The 19346-nt window shown below is 43.6% G+C and overlaps 1 protein-coding gene across 1 annotated transcript in view; it reads right to left on the bottom strand.

Annotated features, from left to right (window-relative positions):
- HOMER1 (homer scaffold protein 1) overlaps positions 1-1124 on the bottom strand; it is a 618990-nt gene extending 617866 nt beyond the window's left edge. The window contains exon 1 of the mRNA XM_078675203.1: positions 499-1124. Within this exon, the coding sequence (XP_078531329.1) occupies positions 499-503 (5 nt within the window). The 5' untranslated portion in view covers positions 504-1124. The remainder of the gene's footprint in view (positions 1-498) is intronic.
- Positions 1125-19346: the final 18222 nt, after the last annotated feature.

Here is a 19346-nt window from a genome sequence, read left to right as displayed (position 1 = left end):
ATGGGGACTCGCGAGAAAGGATGGATAGTAAGATTATCAGATGCTAGGGACGAGAGAGCTAAAATAAGATATTCAGAAAATGATTATATACATACAACTCATTCTGAAATTAAATACAATAATGGACAGGCCATCAGAGTATATGCAACACAGGTTCCATCAAAATTGCATAATGGTTAAATTAAGGGCATGTCGTCCTCCACGCTGTTCGTGCTATTTAAATTCAAATCAAAAGCTTGCACACAGATGCATCTAAACGAATCGATAGGCACCAACATTAAAAAAAATTCTTCATTTGCCGCGGTGATACTCCACTAATAGAAAGCTCACGCCTTGAAAAGGAACTTACATTAGGGAATATAGCTGCCATCAAGACAGGAGAACATGGCATGCCTTCAGCCATGCATGTGACTTTCCAGGAATAGCTGTCAGAGCAGGCATGCAATGAGCCCCTAGTGCTTCTAGGAACTGCAGTTTTCAGTGCAAATGCATGCTTACCCCATTTTACCAAGATGAAGAGATGCTTCTGAGCGGTGTGCGCTGGGACCAGGCGTGCTCCTGCTCCGTGCTCGGTGCTCCGGCGGCCGTACCCAGGGGCACTCGGGAACGGTCGCTCCCTGGGGGGAACGGCAGTGCTGGAATTCGTACAACCGGGCGCCCTACAGCAGGGTTTCCATGAGTCCAGGGGCCGCAGTCAGGCGGCGCTAGGCAGCCCGGCTCCTCGGCCCATCGTGTCCCAATACCGCGCGATCCGCTGCCCACGCTCCTCGTCCCACACGCCAGAGCCGGCGAGCCGCCCCCCTGCTCGCACCGGGCGCCGAGCTCCCCACAGGACCGGCGGAGACTGCAGCGGGGGCTGAGCCGCGCCACCGGTGCGAAGAGATGTCTTCAGACCTCCGCTGAGCCGCCCACGGGCTTCTGAGGCAAGGCTGGCAGGGCATGTAGCGCGCCCCCGGCAGCAACGCCACCATTACCGGCGGTACAGGAAGCCATGTCAGCGCGCGCTAGGGGGGACGTCAGTCTAAAAAATCCCTGAATAAACCGCTATTTGAGACTGAATTCCGGTGCCCGTTATTTGAGCCTTTGACAGACGTCTTTTGTCCAGTAATTACGGTAATTATGGCAAGCAGGGCTAGAGCTGTAGAACCAAAGTGCTTACAGCCAATCAGCTATGCGAGAACATATCTATTCGTGCGGGGGGAAAGTGCAGTTGCTCAGGATTGGTTTGAAAAAAAGCATTTTTCACTGGATTGGTTGGGGAATCTCTTTAAATTGCTTATTGGTTGGGGGCGTCAGCAATGGAAGAGTGGACTAAGATTGGTCGTAAAAATAGTTGTTCAAATGTTTATTGGCTTGTGAAAACATCGAAAGAACACTACGACACAATTGGTTGGGGAACGTTTGTTAGTTGTCCATTGGTTGCGATCCTCAGTGATTGTATATACCCCAGTCACAGACTTTACTTTTAGCGGCTGACATCCCACTGTCCTTTCCTGTCAGAACAGTTCGATTACTCTCGTTGAGTGTCGGAATCTGTGGGACAGTCTGCAGGTCGGAGTTTAGAGTCCGAAACACTCAGACTTTGAGACAGGATCTAGACTCGACGTCGGCTCAACATCCTGTGATTTTGAGAAAACCGTGTACTTCGCTGCTCATGTCAAGTATTCCAGTACCTTTAAGTCGCGTTCGCACTATGTAAAACTGCCAAAAACAACTAGCATTTGCAATGCAATAGGTATTGCATTTGCGCAAGTTTGAGCTATTGGCATTGCAAATAAAAAAGCCTTATATTTATGTTTTGGTTTTTAAAACATAAATAAAAGACATTGTCATTTACAATGCCAATAGCTTCAACTCGCGTAAATGAGAGACCTATTGCATTGCAAATGCTTGTTTCATCCCGGCTACTTGGCACTGTCCTGCATGGTAATTCCTACCTGGAGAATGACAATGCTGTCCAGAACTGCCCATTCCTTCCTGACTTCAGTGACCTTGCATGGCCTCCACTTACTTTATCAGTACCACAGAATCAGTACTTCAAAGTTATTTTTTGCCCAAATATTCTTATGGGGGACAGTCAGGGCTCGAGTTGGGGTACCACGCAGGTGGACGGCGGCCCCCCACTTATTTTACCGGGAGCTCGATAACTATAAACTGCAACTGAGTGCACGCTATCTTTCATGACGTCACTTCCTGTTGTGGGTTCAGCGTCCACCCCCACTTCTTTTTTAGGACTTGTGCCCTGGGGACAGTTCCATGGATTGACATCACAGTCAGTAAATCAAGGCCATTACACTACAAGTCTTTGCAAATAGGCAGGACCACTGGAATAACGCAATATTGTGGCAGCTCGTTCTCTGAGCATTTATATATTTTCCACACTTGCCGCATGATTCAGATCTTCTGTATCAGTTGCAAACATTGATTCTAGCTCAGATAGATCAAAAGAGGCTTTAAACAGCATCAACCGTGGTCCCCCTGGGGGACAGATGCTTTGCAAAGATTAACTGTCACCATATCGTTGCTGATGGCTGTATTCAAGTGTTAGAGTGCTGTTAATCAGGAGAAATGTTTGCCCAGACAGTACTACTGTGTTGTAAAATGACAAAATAGCAAAATATTGTGACATAATGGGCCATATTACGCTGCATCATTGCACATCTTCTGTGTCTGATTACGTTTGTACCTCTCCAGTCCCTGCAGCACCTGTTCTGACCTGGGTCTCAGGCTCTGCAACAGCTCTGCTGACCTGGTTCTCTGGCTCTACAGCAGCTCTGCTGACCTGGTTCTCAGGTTATAGAGCGGCTCTGCTGACCTGGTTTTCTGGTTCTACAGCAGCTCTGCTGACCTGGTTCTCTGGCTCTACAGCAGCTCTGCTGACCTGGTTCTCAGGCTCTACAGCAGCTCTGCTGACCTGGTTTTCTTACAGCAGCTTTCTGACCTGGGTCTCAGGCTCTACAACAGCTCTGCTGACCTGGGTCTCTGGCTCTACAGCAGGACTGCTGACCTGGTTCTCTGGCTCTACAGCGGCTCTGTTGACCTTGGTCTCTGGCTCTACAGCAGTTCTGCTGACCTGGTTCTCTGGCTCTAGAGCAGCCCTGCTGACCTGGTTCTCTGGCTCTAGAGCAGCCCTGCTGACCTGGTTCTCTGGCTTTAGAGCAGCGCTGCTGACCTGGTTCTCTGGCTCTAGAGCAGCTCTGCTGACCTGGTTCTCAGGCTCTAGAGCATTCACCTCTTTTCCCCAACCTCTATGCCGAGACCATTATTCACTTACATTGGGGTGTACACTCGACATCAGGAGGACAAACATTAGAATGCCCTGCAACAGTATAATGGTACAATCAATGTTTAGCATGAGATATAGGATATAACAATCTTAACTCATGTGAATGAGGGTTGTACTTATTAGAAGACTGACCCATCACTAGAGCAAGTATGAATTCTACATGCATCTCTATGGGAGATACCTGACCTCTTTCGGGGACAGGCATTCACAGCTGGTCTCACTAGGCTGGCCAACAGGTTCATACCAGCCTTAGTTTAGGGTTGCAACTTGGTATTCATGAATAATTAGTAAGAAGTTTTGTGGGGATTAGAAGGTTATAACAATGTCATGAACGTGTTTAAAAGCAACTACATGTGGTGTCGGGCGGGGATGAGCTAACCAGTAAATTGAGACACGCACGCAGCTTTTCGGAGTGTCACCCCTAGGTAGGAGCTGCTTTTCCCACTTTATTTCCTCTCCATTTAGGTGGATCTGTGGATGCTCTTTGATCTTTCTGGTGAGCAATGTTGTTGTGGTTTTGCTTGTGTTGAGGTTTATCTGACAATTTATGTACCATCCAGCGATTTTGCTGATGGATGTTTCAAGGTTCGTAGCCACTTCATTTTCACTGAAAGATTGTAAAAATGATGATGAAATAATCGGAGTAAAGTTCAAGGTCCATCCTCTTTAAGTCTGTGGGAATATCATAGGTAAAATGATTGAAGAGAAATGATCCAAGAATTGATCCCTGAAGCACGCCAACAAGGATAGGACATAATGCTGAACATTCTTCTCTCAAAAGGTGTATTCTTCCAGATAGCTAGTCAGCAGGTTTACTAGGTAGCTTGGAAACTTGAGCTTAATGAGAAACTGTAGGATAAGCACTATATGCCATACCCGGTTGAATGTTTTAGCTACATCCAGAAAGGCTACTCCAGTTGAACTGTTGGTGTTAAACCCATGGATCATATCGTCCACCACTCTGAGCAGTTGATTTGTTGAATGTTCTTAGCAGAACCCAAATTGTTCTTCTGAGAGAACATTTTCCCTGGATGCAAAATTGCTGAGACAAGCAAGAATGGTCTTTTCCTGAGCCCTGTGCCTCGGAATCAGACCCTTCTGTTCATTCTGTGACATCATGATCTACACCAACTACTCCCCAAGCACCATGGCTATCGTATTAGACCACATGTAGTGGTATCACTATAAAGTTGCACACGCAATAGTACATTCCTCCAATAATATAAAAAGTTAAACCACATAATTCATACACAGATGCACTTCCTATTTCAGGTCACAGTTATTGTTAACAATCGCGATATCTTATGGAAGGGGCAGGGTGAGGAGGGGGAACATACCGGTAATAGTCCTTTTGGGGCAATGCAACTGGAGACCCCACATCTTTCTGAGAGGTCGACCCATCTGGCTGGCAGGGGACCACTTGTGGCCTTGCCTCTTTAGCATCCCTGGATGGTCTTACCAAGGCAGTGTCACTGCCCCCGGAGGGAAAACAACCAGCTATAACTGACAGACTGCGCCCCAGTTCTACCTCAGCGGTGTGCCACTGTTCCCACTTTCTAAAGCTCTTGAAGAAAATATGTTCAGAAAACTAAAAGGAAGATGGCGGGCTAAGCCTGTCACGGTGAACAAGTACTAGTGACCGCATTCCGCTCACAGCCGCTTACTCTCCTTTTTCTCAGTCCATGTCCGGTGCAGTTCCCCACAGAGGAGTCTTTGGGTGCTGCAGGGATCCAGCTGAGGTGCCCCTGATGCAGTGGCTGCTTTCATTGTCCTTAAACGACATCTTCTGGCGGGCGCATGTGGCTCAGTGGCGGAGTCGGATGCTCTGCTTCAAGCAGCTTTGAAAACCCGTGATGGCCCCGCCAAGGGTGAATGCCCAGAAGGGAGGGTGGGGAGGCCCTACTGCAGCGGCAGCAACCGCGGCTGTGATCCATGAGCCAGCCAACACAGCATCAATGAAAGCCACAGTGTCAGCTACAGCAACTACTGTGGAGGCAGCTGGAGGATTAGAATGCTGCCAATCCAGCAAGGAAAAAGAGAAAGTAACTAATTCAAATGTCGACGTCCCATACTCAAATTTTTACAGTCTGGCAGTGCAACTGGGCTACTACAAGCCTGCAGCAAGGATGGAACAGACTCCATGATAGCAGATGCATTATTAAGCACGTCGCAGGGCTCTGAGGGACCTCCGGGAGTAGAATCTTTCAGCTCAGTGAACATCACAGAAGGTCTGGCTGAGTACAAGGTAATAGTCTTAACCAGACTGACTTACTTAAGGCAAAACCAGAAAATACGGATAAGGAACTTTATGAAAATGCTACGTCATACCCACAGGGGCTTCCACCTTCTATGCTAAACCCTGGTACTGCTTTTACCAGGGGGCCTTGACTCTGTAGGTTCTGGGCTCCATGCTCCGTCCTAAAAGGACCTTGCAATATTGAAATTGTCGAGCAAGTAAAAGGGAAAGCAGAAGAACTAGGGGACACTGTTTCAAATACCCGCTTGCATAATGACCTACCAGATGAAGAAGTAGTTATTATACCGTCTGAGGGCTCTCTGGTTGCACCTGGAATGTCACTGCAGATGTAACAGGAGTTAAAGAACGAGATCACACCGGTCATCTTATGTGCTGGGGTCAATGTTGTGGGGAAACGGGCAAATATAGGTGAAAAACATACGAAGACCATGAATGGCCGTGGTGGATTAAAGAAAGCACAAGGCTGCTAACCTAATGAACAAACCACTGCCACTGGCACAATAAGATCTACCGGTGGGTCTAAGAATAGCCCTCTACGAAAATGGGTCACCTCCAAAGGGGAGGTCAAGACCTTGATCTCATGGCTTTCAAATAAGGAACCTGCCTCGTATCTCACTTACCAAGCGCAGGGAATAATCTAGCACTCAAGTTTCAGCAGCCCCAATGAGAATGCCTTTTTGACCTCAGAGCCTGGTAATGGCTTAGACAGAGATACAGACTGGTCCACTAATCCATCTTCCTGGATGACCACAGACGCCGCCGATAACTCGGTCACTATTCCCTCGGATCAGAATCGACACCCTGATGTACTAGGCAAAGAGCCTTCACTGACCACAGTCCTTCAATTCTTGCAGATTCAACTGTCAGAAGCGCTTGGGCATTATGCGCAAGTTAAGGCAGACAACCTAGTAATACATCAAGCTCTAGCGGAAGTTACCAGCAAGGATGTCTCGCTATCGTCTGAAGTCACTGAGCTACAGCAACAAGTAAAGAGGACAGAGGAAGTCGGAACCTCAGTGGTCAAGACAATCAAGGAGCAAAGGAGTCTCTTGGCCTCTGTTAAGAGTAAAATTGAGGACTTGGAGAACCAACAAAGGCGTAACAACCTAAGGCTTTTTGGCATACCGGAGAGAAAGGAGGGAAGTGATTCTAGAGCTTTTGTGGTCAGCCTGTTCCAGAAAGTATTTCCAGTTCTATCAGCGTGGGATATGGACTCCCAGATCCAGCAAGCTCACAGACTGCCTATAGTTGTAAGTCAATCTACTCTGGCCAAATAAAAGCATCCTCGGCCCCTTCTCATTTATGTTGGAAACTTTTTGTTGAGACAGGCCATAAATCACAAAGCCCGCCCTGCCGCACCGGTAAAGGTGGACTCTATGTCTATCTCTATGTGATCAAATTTATGTAAGGGTATAATGGACAAACGCTGGAAGCTTCGTCAGCTATTCGACCCATTAAAGGCCATCGGGGTCCAGGTGTTCCTGCAAGAACCGGCAAAACTTAAGGTTATGAAGGATGGACGGTCACCTTTATTTTATTCTGAGGCAGAAGTCTATCTAGCCTTGAATCAGTGGTGCCAATAGACTTTGTCTACAGCACTGGCATGTCTCAATAGTGACTTACATCACCGAGCCTATGTCAAGATGGGCAAGGTGGAAATTGAGCAGCAGAAATGTATTAGATACTAATCACAGAATATGTGTGCTCGTTTTAGCACTTCACACTTAGGTAGTTGGGGTGTTGGGCGTAGGAATGGGGGTGGTCACATGGTGTGCTCACTTGGGGCTGTCGAACCAGCTGACAGCAAAAGGGGGTGGATGATTCCTTTTCTAGGTATGGGGATGAGGGTGGTTGTTTTAGGTACGGGAGACCGCACCAACCTTTATTTTGGGTAGAGTCAGGCGTGGGTCAAACAAGCAAGAGTGTGTGGAAACAGTGTATAGGTTACAGTACGGATTTAGAGAAAGGGAAGCCTTTTATAGTAAGGATAGGGAAGGTACTGATGGTTGTATGGAACCAGGATGCTCAGTTTGAGAGCTATGTGTTGGAATGCTGCCCGGATAAACCAAGCCAGAAAGCAGCATTTACTGCAGGAGGAATTCATTGTTTACAAACCACATATGTTGGGAATAACTCAAATGCACTTGGCATATAAAGATAGGCAAATCTTAAAGCAGACAGGATGTGAAAGTATTATTTGTACATCAAAATCAATTTCTATTAGGTAATGAGGTTGCATGGGTTAGTGGATGCATGGAGTACACTATTCCCTGCAATTCCAGGATATACCTACTATTCTCCCCACAGGTAGTACTCCCGATTTTACTTGATACTTGTCAAGCAGCTGTTAGAAGGGGCGAAATTGGCGACATACCCTAAGTTACTTCTGATCATATTGCCGTCATGTTGTTCATGGAAAATCAGTAAGGAGTGGGGGAAAGGTGCAGTTCGTTTACATTCCCACAATATCTGCTTGTGGATCTGGAATACCGGGGTTATTTAAAACATTTATTGACAGAATTTATACGACTGAATTTAGGGTACTGCTACTGCAGCTATCGTGTGGGGCTGTATGAAGGCATACAAAAGGGGGGTGACACTTCAGTTCATTATTAAACAAAACAAACATAGGCAACTTGAAATGGCCCAACTTCGGAAGAGTTGTACGAACTTAGAGCTACAGTACACGCAGGCAATCTTATTTGCAAACAATCAGGCACAAACCAGACTTCTGAGGTTGAATGAGATACGGCAAATTTTTAACAGAGGGGTAACAGAGAACGTGGCGGTCAGCTATCAGAAACATACAACTTTTCAGTATGAGTATGGAGAGAGAGTTGGCCGACTCCTGGCACATCAGATAGCTGACAAAATAGCCATCCGGACAATAAGGTGTATTTTGGGGGACAATGGGGTGGAATACTCTCACCCGCAAGACGTAGCAGAACAATTCACATCCTATTACCAAGGGGTATATAATGGCTCAGACAATATCAATAGACAGTTTTTTGCCACCTATCTTCGGGAGAGGTGGATGCCCAAGCTAGACCCCCAACAGAGTCAGGGTTTCGAGGGTAACATTGATTCTGGGGAGATCGAACAAGCTATTAGTGTTCTACCATCTTGGAAAACCGCAGAAGAAGATTCAATTCCTCTGGAATTTTATAAAATGTTTAAGGGAATTTTAGTCCCAGAATCTAGAGACCCGGTAGCACATATCAGCAATGGGGGGATGTCCCTGCCTCATGGGGGGTTACTAATATAGTGTTTTTTCCCAAAAAAGACAAACCACAGGAGGAAAGGAGCACTTACTGACCTATATCTTTGATTAATGCAGCTACTAAGGTTTACTCCAAAATATTAGCAATGCGTCTTGCTCCCCCTCAGGCACAAACTAGTCTCAGAACAGCAGCATGGCTTTGTCTCAGGCACAGACACCACAGCCCAAACGAACACCGCAATCGCAGCATTTGATGTAGCTAAGAAAAATAACATCCAGATCACAAAGATAATGCTGGACGCAGAGAAAGCCTCTGATAGGGTCACATGGGAATCATTATGGCTGACTAAGAATGCCCTGGGGATAGAGGGCAGATATATAGCAATGGTGCAGGCGCTATATAAAAATGCGACGGCGAAAGTGCTAACAGGGAGAAATCCGCTGCATCATTGTCAATACACAGGGCATTTAACACTGAATAAGCGCGTACAACCAGTAAGATTAAATGGCATAGAGCTGAAAATAACAGCATACGCCGCCGATACAGCAGTCTTCATTTCTAATCCAAGTGACTCCGTCAACCTTATAAGCAAGGAGGCTGAACGAAATTGGTGAATTTTCTGCCTATAAATTGAATTTAAAGAAAACTCAGATAATTCTTAATTTTAGTCCATCAACACCGATAACTGGAGTCACCGATACTGTTATATATCTTGACATACCGTTGAAAAGTCAAGGTCAAAAGATAATTAAGCAAAATTATGACCCCCTGTTAAAAATAGTTATAGCTAAAATGTGGCAATAGCATCGGCCCCCATTAAGTACTATGGGATGATCACATTTTGTTAAAATGAATATACTACCGAATTTTCTTTATTTGTTCCGAGCCATACCACTTTGGGTCCCTGATTATTTTTTCAAGAGGCTTTAGGGGGCCATCATCAGTTTCATATGGGGTTATAGGAAGGCTAAACGAGCTATCAACCTTATGAAATTACCGTATACACAGGGAGGACTTAAAATGCCTAATTTTAAGTTATATTTCTGGGCTTCATTTATTGGGAGGATCAGGGCCGGCCTTAGGCATGTGCAAGCTGTGCACCTGCACAGGGCCTCCAAACCCCAGGGGCCACCATGCCAATATATATCCTACATATAATAATACTCTGAGGATGGATACATATTTGCGTGGCGGCCCCAGTGGCAGGGATTTGGCGGCCTCCGGCTCTGTTCCACTTCGAAACACCCTGACCCCCCCCCACCCCCTCTTCACTGGCCTCCGCGCCTCTTCCGGGGCCCCCTACCTACGCTCCCTGCCCAGGGCCGCCATGAGCCTAGAGCCGGCCCTGGGAGGATTCAAAGCTTTTTGGATAGGCATGAACAGGGATTGAATGCATTTTGCTATCCATTCGCATTAGGCCATGAAATGAGGTATTTGTTGCATAAACTATTGGGTAAGAATCAAGGTGGTCAGAGACATTGTTCGCATATGGAGTGAAGAATGTGCCAAATTTTCTATACCACTGATACATTTTTATACTCCATTATGGGGCAGATACCAGATATTTTCCATGACAACAACGGGAAGCACTGGAGACATATGGGTCTGCATAATTTAGGACAATTGTATGATACATATGGGGTTCAGACTTTTTCTTCTCTCCAGGAGACATATGGGCTTCTGCAATGGCATTTCTTTAAGTACTTGCAGATTAGGGACTATCTTCTACATAGATGTGAATATAACAGTAATGGTGATATACCCGAGATTCTCACACATCTGTATCAGCCAACCAGGGAGACAGGCTATACTAAGATAATCACAGTGTATCGGGTTTATGTATCACGTTACGGATGAAAGTGTGCAGCTGGCAGCAAGGTGAGCCCAGCAGCTCTCGACTACAGTTACAGCTGCTGAAATACAAAACGCCTTCTTAATACTAGACCAGTCAACAATCTCTGTCAATCTTAAGCTACAGCAATTGAGGACTTTGTGTATGCTCTATTATACGCCCGAGCGCATTTCTAAATGGACAGGGACTGGAACTTCTGAGAGGCCACCTATGGGCCGCAGACATTGTTAATATGTTCACAGACTGCCCTGTGCTCAAAGAATTCTGGGACAGTATGTTTCATCTGGTATCGGCGCAGCCAGGGTTTGAAATTTGCTTTAATATCAAGAAAACACTTTTGGGTCATAAGATAGGGTTGGATATCAATCTTAGCTCTCTGTTCTCAATTATAATCACCTGTGAACGATTATGTATAGCACAGGCACGGATTAATCCTTTACCACCTAAAATAAAAGTGAAAAGGCAGTTGCTAAAACTAGGGAATATCGATCCTTAAAATAAGTGGGAAACATTTGGTCCCATCACACTGGTCTTAATGGGGTTACAATGACAGTGAACATTCTCAAGCAGGAAGCTTATAAGAACTAACTTAGGCCTGTTATAGACCAATGTAAGGCTGTTTATTGTTTACCTCTTTTCCCTACAATTTTGAATTACTCTTTTGTTTTTGCTACCTGTATTAATTATTTATATGATAATGTTTTCTCTTTTAAGTGTATGGAAGTTCTGCAGATTTATTGTATGATTGCCCTGACCTCCTGGCGATGGGGGTGTTAAACAAAAACCTAAACAAAATTAATAAAGAAAAAAAAGAAGAACAATATGTTCCACGTGACCTTCTCGTCACCCCAGGAGGTTACCATGGTGCCTTGCATCCGCACTGCCTTCCATGGTTTAAGCTTAGAGCGGCAATCAAAACTTAACACCAGCATGATGATCCCTCACCAGAACCAGAGCTTCCACCTTTAGGTTAGTCACTCTCGCTTGGCAAAACCAGCTATCTGAACTGTTCTGTTTCCGATGCGTCTGTAACGTCACCTCATCATCAGGATAGGGAACAATCTAAGTCAGGTGATGAGGAATGGCATCATCCACTATGCGAGCCATGCACATTTGGCTGGGGCATTGTTATATGGTCACATGTGGTGTCTAACGTTATTCATGAACAAAAGAATAAAGTGCCCACTGTAGGTGGTGGTGAGTGGCATGAGTAATTCAGATCACTTTGGACAAGGCTCTCTTCAAGAATTCAATCTCCTAGTTGGCCAGAGATCTTCCAGTGCGTGATGTGCAGCAACTGCAGATAGTAATTTCTTGCCCCTGGAACTGAGGCCCATTACATGTCCTTAGTTCTTGCACCACGCCATAAGTGCAGTGGCGGCTGCTCGGAGTCCGAAGCAGTGAAGTGGTTGGGGGGAGGGGAAATACAAAAAAAACAAAAATAAAATATAAAACTTTACCTGTCGCTGTGTTGCGCCTCTCCCGTTCCTCGACTCCAGGGCCAGGTGGTACACACTAAAGTTGCTCTAATGCTGGGAATATTATTCAAAGCAGGAGAGAAGCGCTGGGATTGGTCTTAGCGGGCTGGTTTCCTGCTCAGACAGTGCCTGTGAGCCTGTGGCTTTTCTTCACCCAGCCGTACAACACTGCCGGGTGGAGAAATGCTAAGTGCTCATGACAGTTTGGCTGGCCTAAGGGGGCGTGCCAAACCGTCATGCACACTTAGTAGTGCTCATCACCCACTCCTCACTGTTGTCATGCCTTACATGGACCTGCCCCGCCAAATGGCCTCGCTGGCAGCCTGCAGGTAATAAGAAAAATAACATGATGATAACATTAGTTTATTATCATTTTATTTTCCATCTGTTTTGATCGGCTGCCACCTAGTGGGGTGACGCCCCTCCGCCAAAAAGGAGGAGCGTTCTTGCATGAGTGGCTGTGATCTTTTCTAACTTTGTGATCACCTCAGCAGCAGATGTGCTGCTCACAGTTTTAACCTGTAGGTACTTAAAATAATAGTCTATGACCACTAAATGTAACAATAATCAAGCAGGCTTCCGAAGTCAGCACTGACACAAACTGACGGTGCTGGTGGGAGTTCTTCTGTGATAAACAGGTGTCATGAGTTTAGGGCTTCCAGCAGCCTGCTCCATTGGACACACCTAGACAGTGCCCTCAATCACTTCGTCCACCTGCAGAAACCAGCCTTTGCTTCTGATGCTACTGATGGAGCGAGGTGGTAAAAACAACATTTTGTGTACCCCTCTCAAAATTAATGTCCCATAACGTTAACACTTGCTAATGATGTATTGTGAATTAATCAACCATAGTATAAGATGCATACACTTTTTACACACGGGAGTACTAATTTTGCCTGCATGTTGCTTTAAAATGAACTAATATGTATTGTTATTGTGGTGTGAATTAATGCACAGCTTAAATATAAGCAAATACAGCTTAAATGTGCTTATTGTACACGTTTTGTGCCTGAAAAGTGGTCGAATATGTAAGTATTAAATGCATTTATGTAGCTTATTTGCTAGGTAACAACTAATAGGGAAACATTAGTATGGTGGAAGGTAAACAGAAGGGCTTTAGTTCTATATTTAACATAAATTTGTGTTTGTTTCTATGATAGTTCCGAAAGAGGCCTCTGAGGTCTACTTTAGAAATGGCTGCCTGAGTAAACTGTGAGCAAGAGCTGGACAGCGCATGCGCGCCCAAAGCCTGCAAGAGAGAGTGAACTGCCTGTGCTCGGAGAGGTTCAAGGCTGCCTTGCTCCGGAACCTAGGATGGGTGCCAAACATGGACGCTCGAATATTATGATCCTGGGAAAAAGTCTTCACGTTGCAAATTGGGGATGTGACTAGGCCACGGACTGTCTTAAACAAAGCCCCTTTATTTTTCTGCTGAATCGCTGTGAAAATAATGTTGTAATGGTGAGAGGATGCTCACCCACCCCGAATTTGTCCAATCAGAATCCGAATAAGTAAATGATAGATACATTTAGATAGATTAAGTTAGGAAATTAGTGTATAAAAACCCCTGTTTTTGTCTAAGGGGTGTCGCTTTTTCGATTTCCACTCGAAGTGCTGCCCGACTGAAGATTGACTCCTGGATGTAAGAGCTCTTTGAATTTATTTTGTTTGCTTTACAGGACAGAAGGATAAGATGAGGGTGTTAGTTAGGGATGTTAGGAGAGAATGAATTTGGAACTATCTGTTCTTTGCTAAACTTTTAACTGATTTCTAAAATAAGTGATTTTTCCTGAGCTCTAAATAAAATGATCATTTTTTAAATAAAGTTTAAGATTTTACTGAATAAAGAATTAATCAATGCATAAATGTCAGACATAACAAAGTTTTGCTTTTAATAAAATTGGGAAAATGGAATTTTAAAAGCTGGTCTTGTGATTTTCCTACGCCTAGTTTTCTTTCTAGCAGATCCATTGCCACTATGGTAGTGCGTCTGAATAAATAAATGTTTGAATAAAGTGTAATAATCCGTAGGTGCAAATAATAACTGATTTAAATAGGTTTTTAGACACTCCACCAAATGTTACAGCATTTCTCCAGTGTGATTCACCAAAGCCCGGAAGTCAAGTGAATAGAGTAATCGTGCAGTGTTATGGGCCCCACTGACGAATGGTTGTGTGTTTAAGATTTCAGGGAAATGGTAAGTGCTGATTAGAAATGATTTTTGGAGTCCCGCTGTAGCAGTTATTTCTTGGTAGCAGAGTAGTGGTTACCAAGTAAATTAGCTAGGGTTATGTATAAAGTACTATATACAATTTGATGTATAGATTTATGATTAACATCTGTTGAGTTCGTATTATGTTACATGTAGTTTTGAAAAGGCTTCCAAGTGTTGCGTGAAGCTAGTGCCTCTGTCTGCAGGCAGAGGAAGTGTGGCAAGTAAAGTCGCACAGTGCATGGGTCTGTTTAAAAAAAAAGGAGTATTGTCGAATACTGCGGTGGTATTGTCGCATATCACTGTTTAGGGACATTAGGTATGAAAGGATAAATGTATAGTGAGGACAGTGTATGAAATCTCAGCCTTCAAGCACAGGGATCGATGGGTATTCTGATTAAAACTTACTGCTGAGAGAGTAATAGAACTTAACCCGAGCTTGATTGAAGGGTAAAGGGAGTGGCGTCTCTTTTTGCTAATGATGGAGGAATTCTGTGGTGGGTTAGATGGAAGCGCTGCCTACTAGTGATACAGAGTTCATGCATATATGAATAGGGTTTTCCGTATGAACGTGCATAAATGAATTTGCAATGCGCGTTGTGGTGAAGCTCTGGGATTGTCTCTAAGGAGGTGAAAAAGATCTCTGTATGTGCTTTCCTGGAGAAACAAGTTCGTTATTGCCTGATAGAAGGGTAAAATAGGGTAGTGCTGTTTTATCAACGAGTCTAAAATTCTGAGGAGGTAAGCGTTGTCTACTCCGGTTACAGAATACTTGTGCAATTGAGAAATCTATCACTTTATTAGCGAAACAGGCAAATGGTATTGTTTTGTGTAAGTTACTAACTGATTTTGTAAAATATCTTGTAAATACGGCTTCTTGAAAAAACCCTGTAAAGGAGGGGCAGTCGGCGCTGCAGAAGCCGGAGCGCTGGTGACGTCAAAAGTGTCGCGCTGGGATTGGTCCGCGTGACCAAGACAGAGTAGGAGCTGATTGGTTCATCACAAAAAGCAGCAAAAGCTATTGGTTAAGCACTATAGTGACGTATCGTGTTATAATTGGTACATTAGTGCAAACCGCGCTGTGATAGGTTGATGATACGGAAACAGCAATAGAATAGTACGCGATATTTTGAATCATACTACTATTATGATGATGACAAGAAGAAACCTTCATGGTTTAAAAAACTGAAGAACATGTTTGTAAAAGACAAAGAGGTAGTTACGAGAGAGGGAAAGATACTGCCTTCACCGAAGACACCTGCTTCTTATATGATATCGAAATATGGTTATCATACGTGTGTTTGGTTGGAGAATTGGGTACGATATACCAAGGATGATGGTGTGTTAGCTTTTCCAGAAGGAGGATCATTTGATCTGGCGATTTTGAGAAATTTGAGAGACAAAATGATGAAACTTGAACCGAGACCTAGACCAACTCAATTTGAAGCACTAGTTGAATGGGAAGATGAGATGCATGAAATGGAAAGTGAGAGGTTGAGCAGGCATATCAGACCAAGAGGTAAAGGTCGAGATTTATGGGGAGAAACCCATGAAACTAGAATGCGGAGATGGAGGAATGGTAGTATGTGTGATGGCATGTATCCAGTCAGATTGGTAGAAGAATATGAGGGACGGATTCGCACAGAAAAGAAAAAGAATGTTGAGTCAGGGAATCAAAGTTGGCGAAAGCGAATCAGAGGATGCTGTATTAGAAGAAATATTAAATAGGAGACCGCCACCATATCAACCAAGTTCTTTATGGACAACCCCTAATGCCCCAATAGCAGACGAAAGAGTTAATGAAACGCCAAGACAACAATCAAATTTCCGAGATTTCCCTGAGACAGTAGAGACAAAATATGTCCCGAGTACACCGATAGGAGAAGCTAGAATTACAGGTACTCCTGTATAGAGTAATGACTCGCACAAAATTGTGCTAAGTGCTGAAAGACGAAATGATGTGCAGCCAAATATGTCTGATTATGAACGTTCTGTGCATGAACTGATTCAAAACCTTACTAAAAATATGGAAGCTGTAACTGTCCCAGTAACCATAGGACCTGTGATACCAGTATTTGAAAATCAGAGAATAAAAGAGCTGAGTTTAACAATTCCATTACAACAAGGTCTGCAGAAAGCAAAAGGAAATATTTATCCCGATTTGTCAGAATTAAGGCGGAATATAAATGTAAATCCACCAGAATTGACTTTTAATCAAAGTTTGTCATGCAGATACCCAACAGGAGCAGAATCTGATTCTGCAACCCCTGAGAAAAGTATAGATAAAATAGATCTAACGCAAACACCTGTTGGACCATCAGATAAAGAATTAAGTGATTGGATTAAAACTTTGAAATTAAAAGAGCAAGAATCGAAGGTGATGGATGTAGCGAAATTAAAAGTAGACATGGAAGAATTGATCATTGGAACTATTGGCACAGATATGCTAAAAACATACCAAGATGATGAGCTCATGTTCCTATGTAAAAGCATAACATGGAGAGCTAAAACAATGTATGATCAGTTGGAAGAGGTGGCAAGTGAATATGGAATAGAATTTTCAAAAATAAAATCATTGCAGAAAACGTATCGAGTAGATTTTGCAGAAAGAGATATTGAGAACATGAATACTGCTGGAAGATTGTTACAAATAAAAGATTTGATTGTGTTATTGAGAAAATGGGGAGAGGTGAGCAAATGAAGGGTCAAATGGGCCAAGAAGAAAGAGGAAAACAGTGACAAATCTACATTAGCGTTTCCAATTAGGGAAAAGGAGACGGTAGCAACTGAATTCCCCCTGAGAGAAATTCCTGGAGGGGGATATGTACATGTTCCTTGGAGTAGACAAGATATATTGTCATTTACAAATGAATTCCCCAGATTGAGAGAGAAACCAGTAGAGTGGTATCGACAAGTAGATAGATTTGCAAAAGTGCCAAAAGTATTATGGATCGATTTAGATGGGTTGTTTGACATAGTGGTGCCAACAGACTTACGGACAGAATGTAAAATATCTGTGGATTGGCCCAGGGAGGAGTATCCTAGGGACAAGATAACAGGAGCTCCATCACCAGATGTGATGAGAAAATATGAACAGGTGATAGTGTGGTTGAAAAACAAAATACCTCCAAAAGAAACTGATTGGGTGAAGATAGACAGGACAACACAAGAGCCAAAAGAAACTGTACACTCATTTTATGAAAGATTATTGTTAGTTTTCAAACAATATAGTGGTTATGAGGAACTAAATGAAAAGGATATGAGCCATTTGTGTATAGGTTTGTATATGGATTAAGACCGGAAATTTCAGATATGATTAGACACAACATGATGGATTGGCAGTCGAGCTCAGTAGATAAGGTACTGAGACAGGCAAAATATTGCAGTGAAGAAATTGATGCAAAACAGAAAAAGTTGAAAGAAAAAGCCACGTGGGCACAAGTAAAAGTAGCAGAACAACAGGTAGCACAGATGGAAAGTAAGAATGTAGGGGATCAAGGTACTTTTAAAGGCAAACCTAAATTAGTAGGGAATATTGACGAATTGAAAAAGAAATTGGCATGTTTCAATTGCGGCAAGTTAGGGCATTGGAAACGAGAGTGTAAATGTCCACCTAGACTTAATGTGGAACATACGTCATTGAATCCGCAGGTGCAGTTTGAGGTAAATCAGCAGCAACCGCAACAACAGCAGATAGCAAATCAGCAAAGTCAGGTGCCGCAACCGCCACTGCCATACAGTGGGAATCAGCAGAGAAACAGTGCAGAGACAGGATTCAGCGGAGGTGAGCAGGTAAATAGACCGCAAAGAGTAAATGCGTGTCCTCAATATTGGTTGCAAGAAGAGAATGGCAGTGAGCCAGATGAAAGTTTCTGACGGTGCCTGAGGGAGTAAGAAGAGTGTATGCTTGGAGCCACTTTTGAGGGAGATCAGTCAGGTCCATTTGTGAGCGGAAAGGTGAATGATGTGGAAATAACTTTCCTAGTGGACACTGGTGCTACCCGTTCTACTGTTAGATCAGTGGAAATTCAAAATCTTCCTCTCTCGGGTGAGACAATCCAGGTTGTAGGTGTAGCTAATAGGCAAATAAATACTCCTTTGACAAAGCCAGTTGAAATAGAAATTGGGACATACAAAGATATGCATCGATTTGTGGTGTGCGATAGCAGTCCTGGTAATTTGCTAGGCAGAGATATACTGTGCAAGATGAACTGTGCGATATATTGTTCACCAGATGGCATAGAATTGCAAACTCCAGATGAAGATAGTTTCTATACATTGACAATGCTTATGATTGAAGCAGAGCAGGATAAACTGTTTCCTGTTTTTGACAAAGGGAAAATTACTGCTGAATTGAAAGAAGCAGTGAAAGAAAAAGTGTGGGATTTCACCGGATAATATATAGGGTGATGAAAGGAGTTGATCCTGTGAAGGTTTCAGTAAAAGAAGGTGCAAGTTACCCAAATATACCTCAGTATAAAATGACTACAGAAGTAATTGAAGGAATAACTCCAGTGATTGATAAAATGATTGAGCAGGGAAATTTAAGAGAAATAGAGAGCAGTCCTTGAAATTCACCTATTATGGGATTGAAAAAGCCGAATGGAACTTTTAGAATTGTGCAAGACCTGAGAAAGGTTAATAAAATTGTTGTCCCATGTTGTCCAATTGTCCCAAATCCAGCAGTGATTTTGTACCAAATACCTCATGATGCAGAATGGTATACTGTGATTGATCTGTGCAATGCGTTCTTTACTGTTCCGTTGCATCCAGAAAGCCAACCAATTTTTGGGTTCCGTTTCCAGAATCGTATCCTAGCATGGTGTAGAATTCCGCAAGGGTACACTGAGAGTCCATCGATTTTTAATCATCTGCTAAAGAAATCATTAGAAAATTTGAGCATGCCTGGAGAGTCTGTGTTGGTACAGTACATTGATGATCTTTTGGTTGCATCAAAAACAAAGGATTCATGTGTAACTAACACTGTGGCATTATTAAATCATTTGGCAGAAGAAGGACATAAAGTGTCTCCATCAAAAT

The sequence above is a fragment of the Lissotriton helveticus genome, chromosome 2_1 (genome assembly GCF_964261635.1).
Source record: "Lissotriton helveticus chromosome 2_1, aLisHel1.1, whole genome shotgun sequence".
NCBI lineage: Eukaryota > Metazoa > Chordata > Amphibia > Caudata > Salamandridae > Lissotriton > Lissotriton helveticus.
Note: the sequence above shows the minus strand (reverse complement) of the source record. Positions and strands in the feature narration are given on the sequence as shown.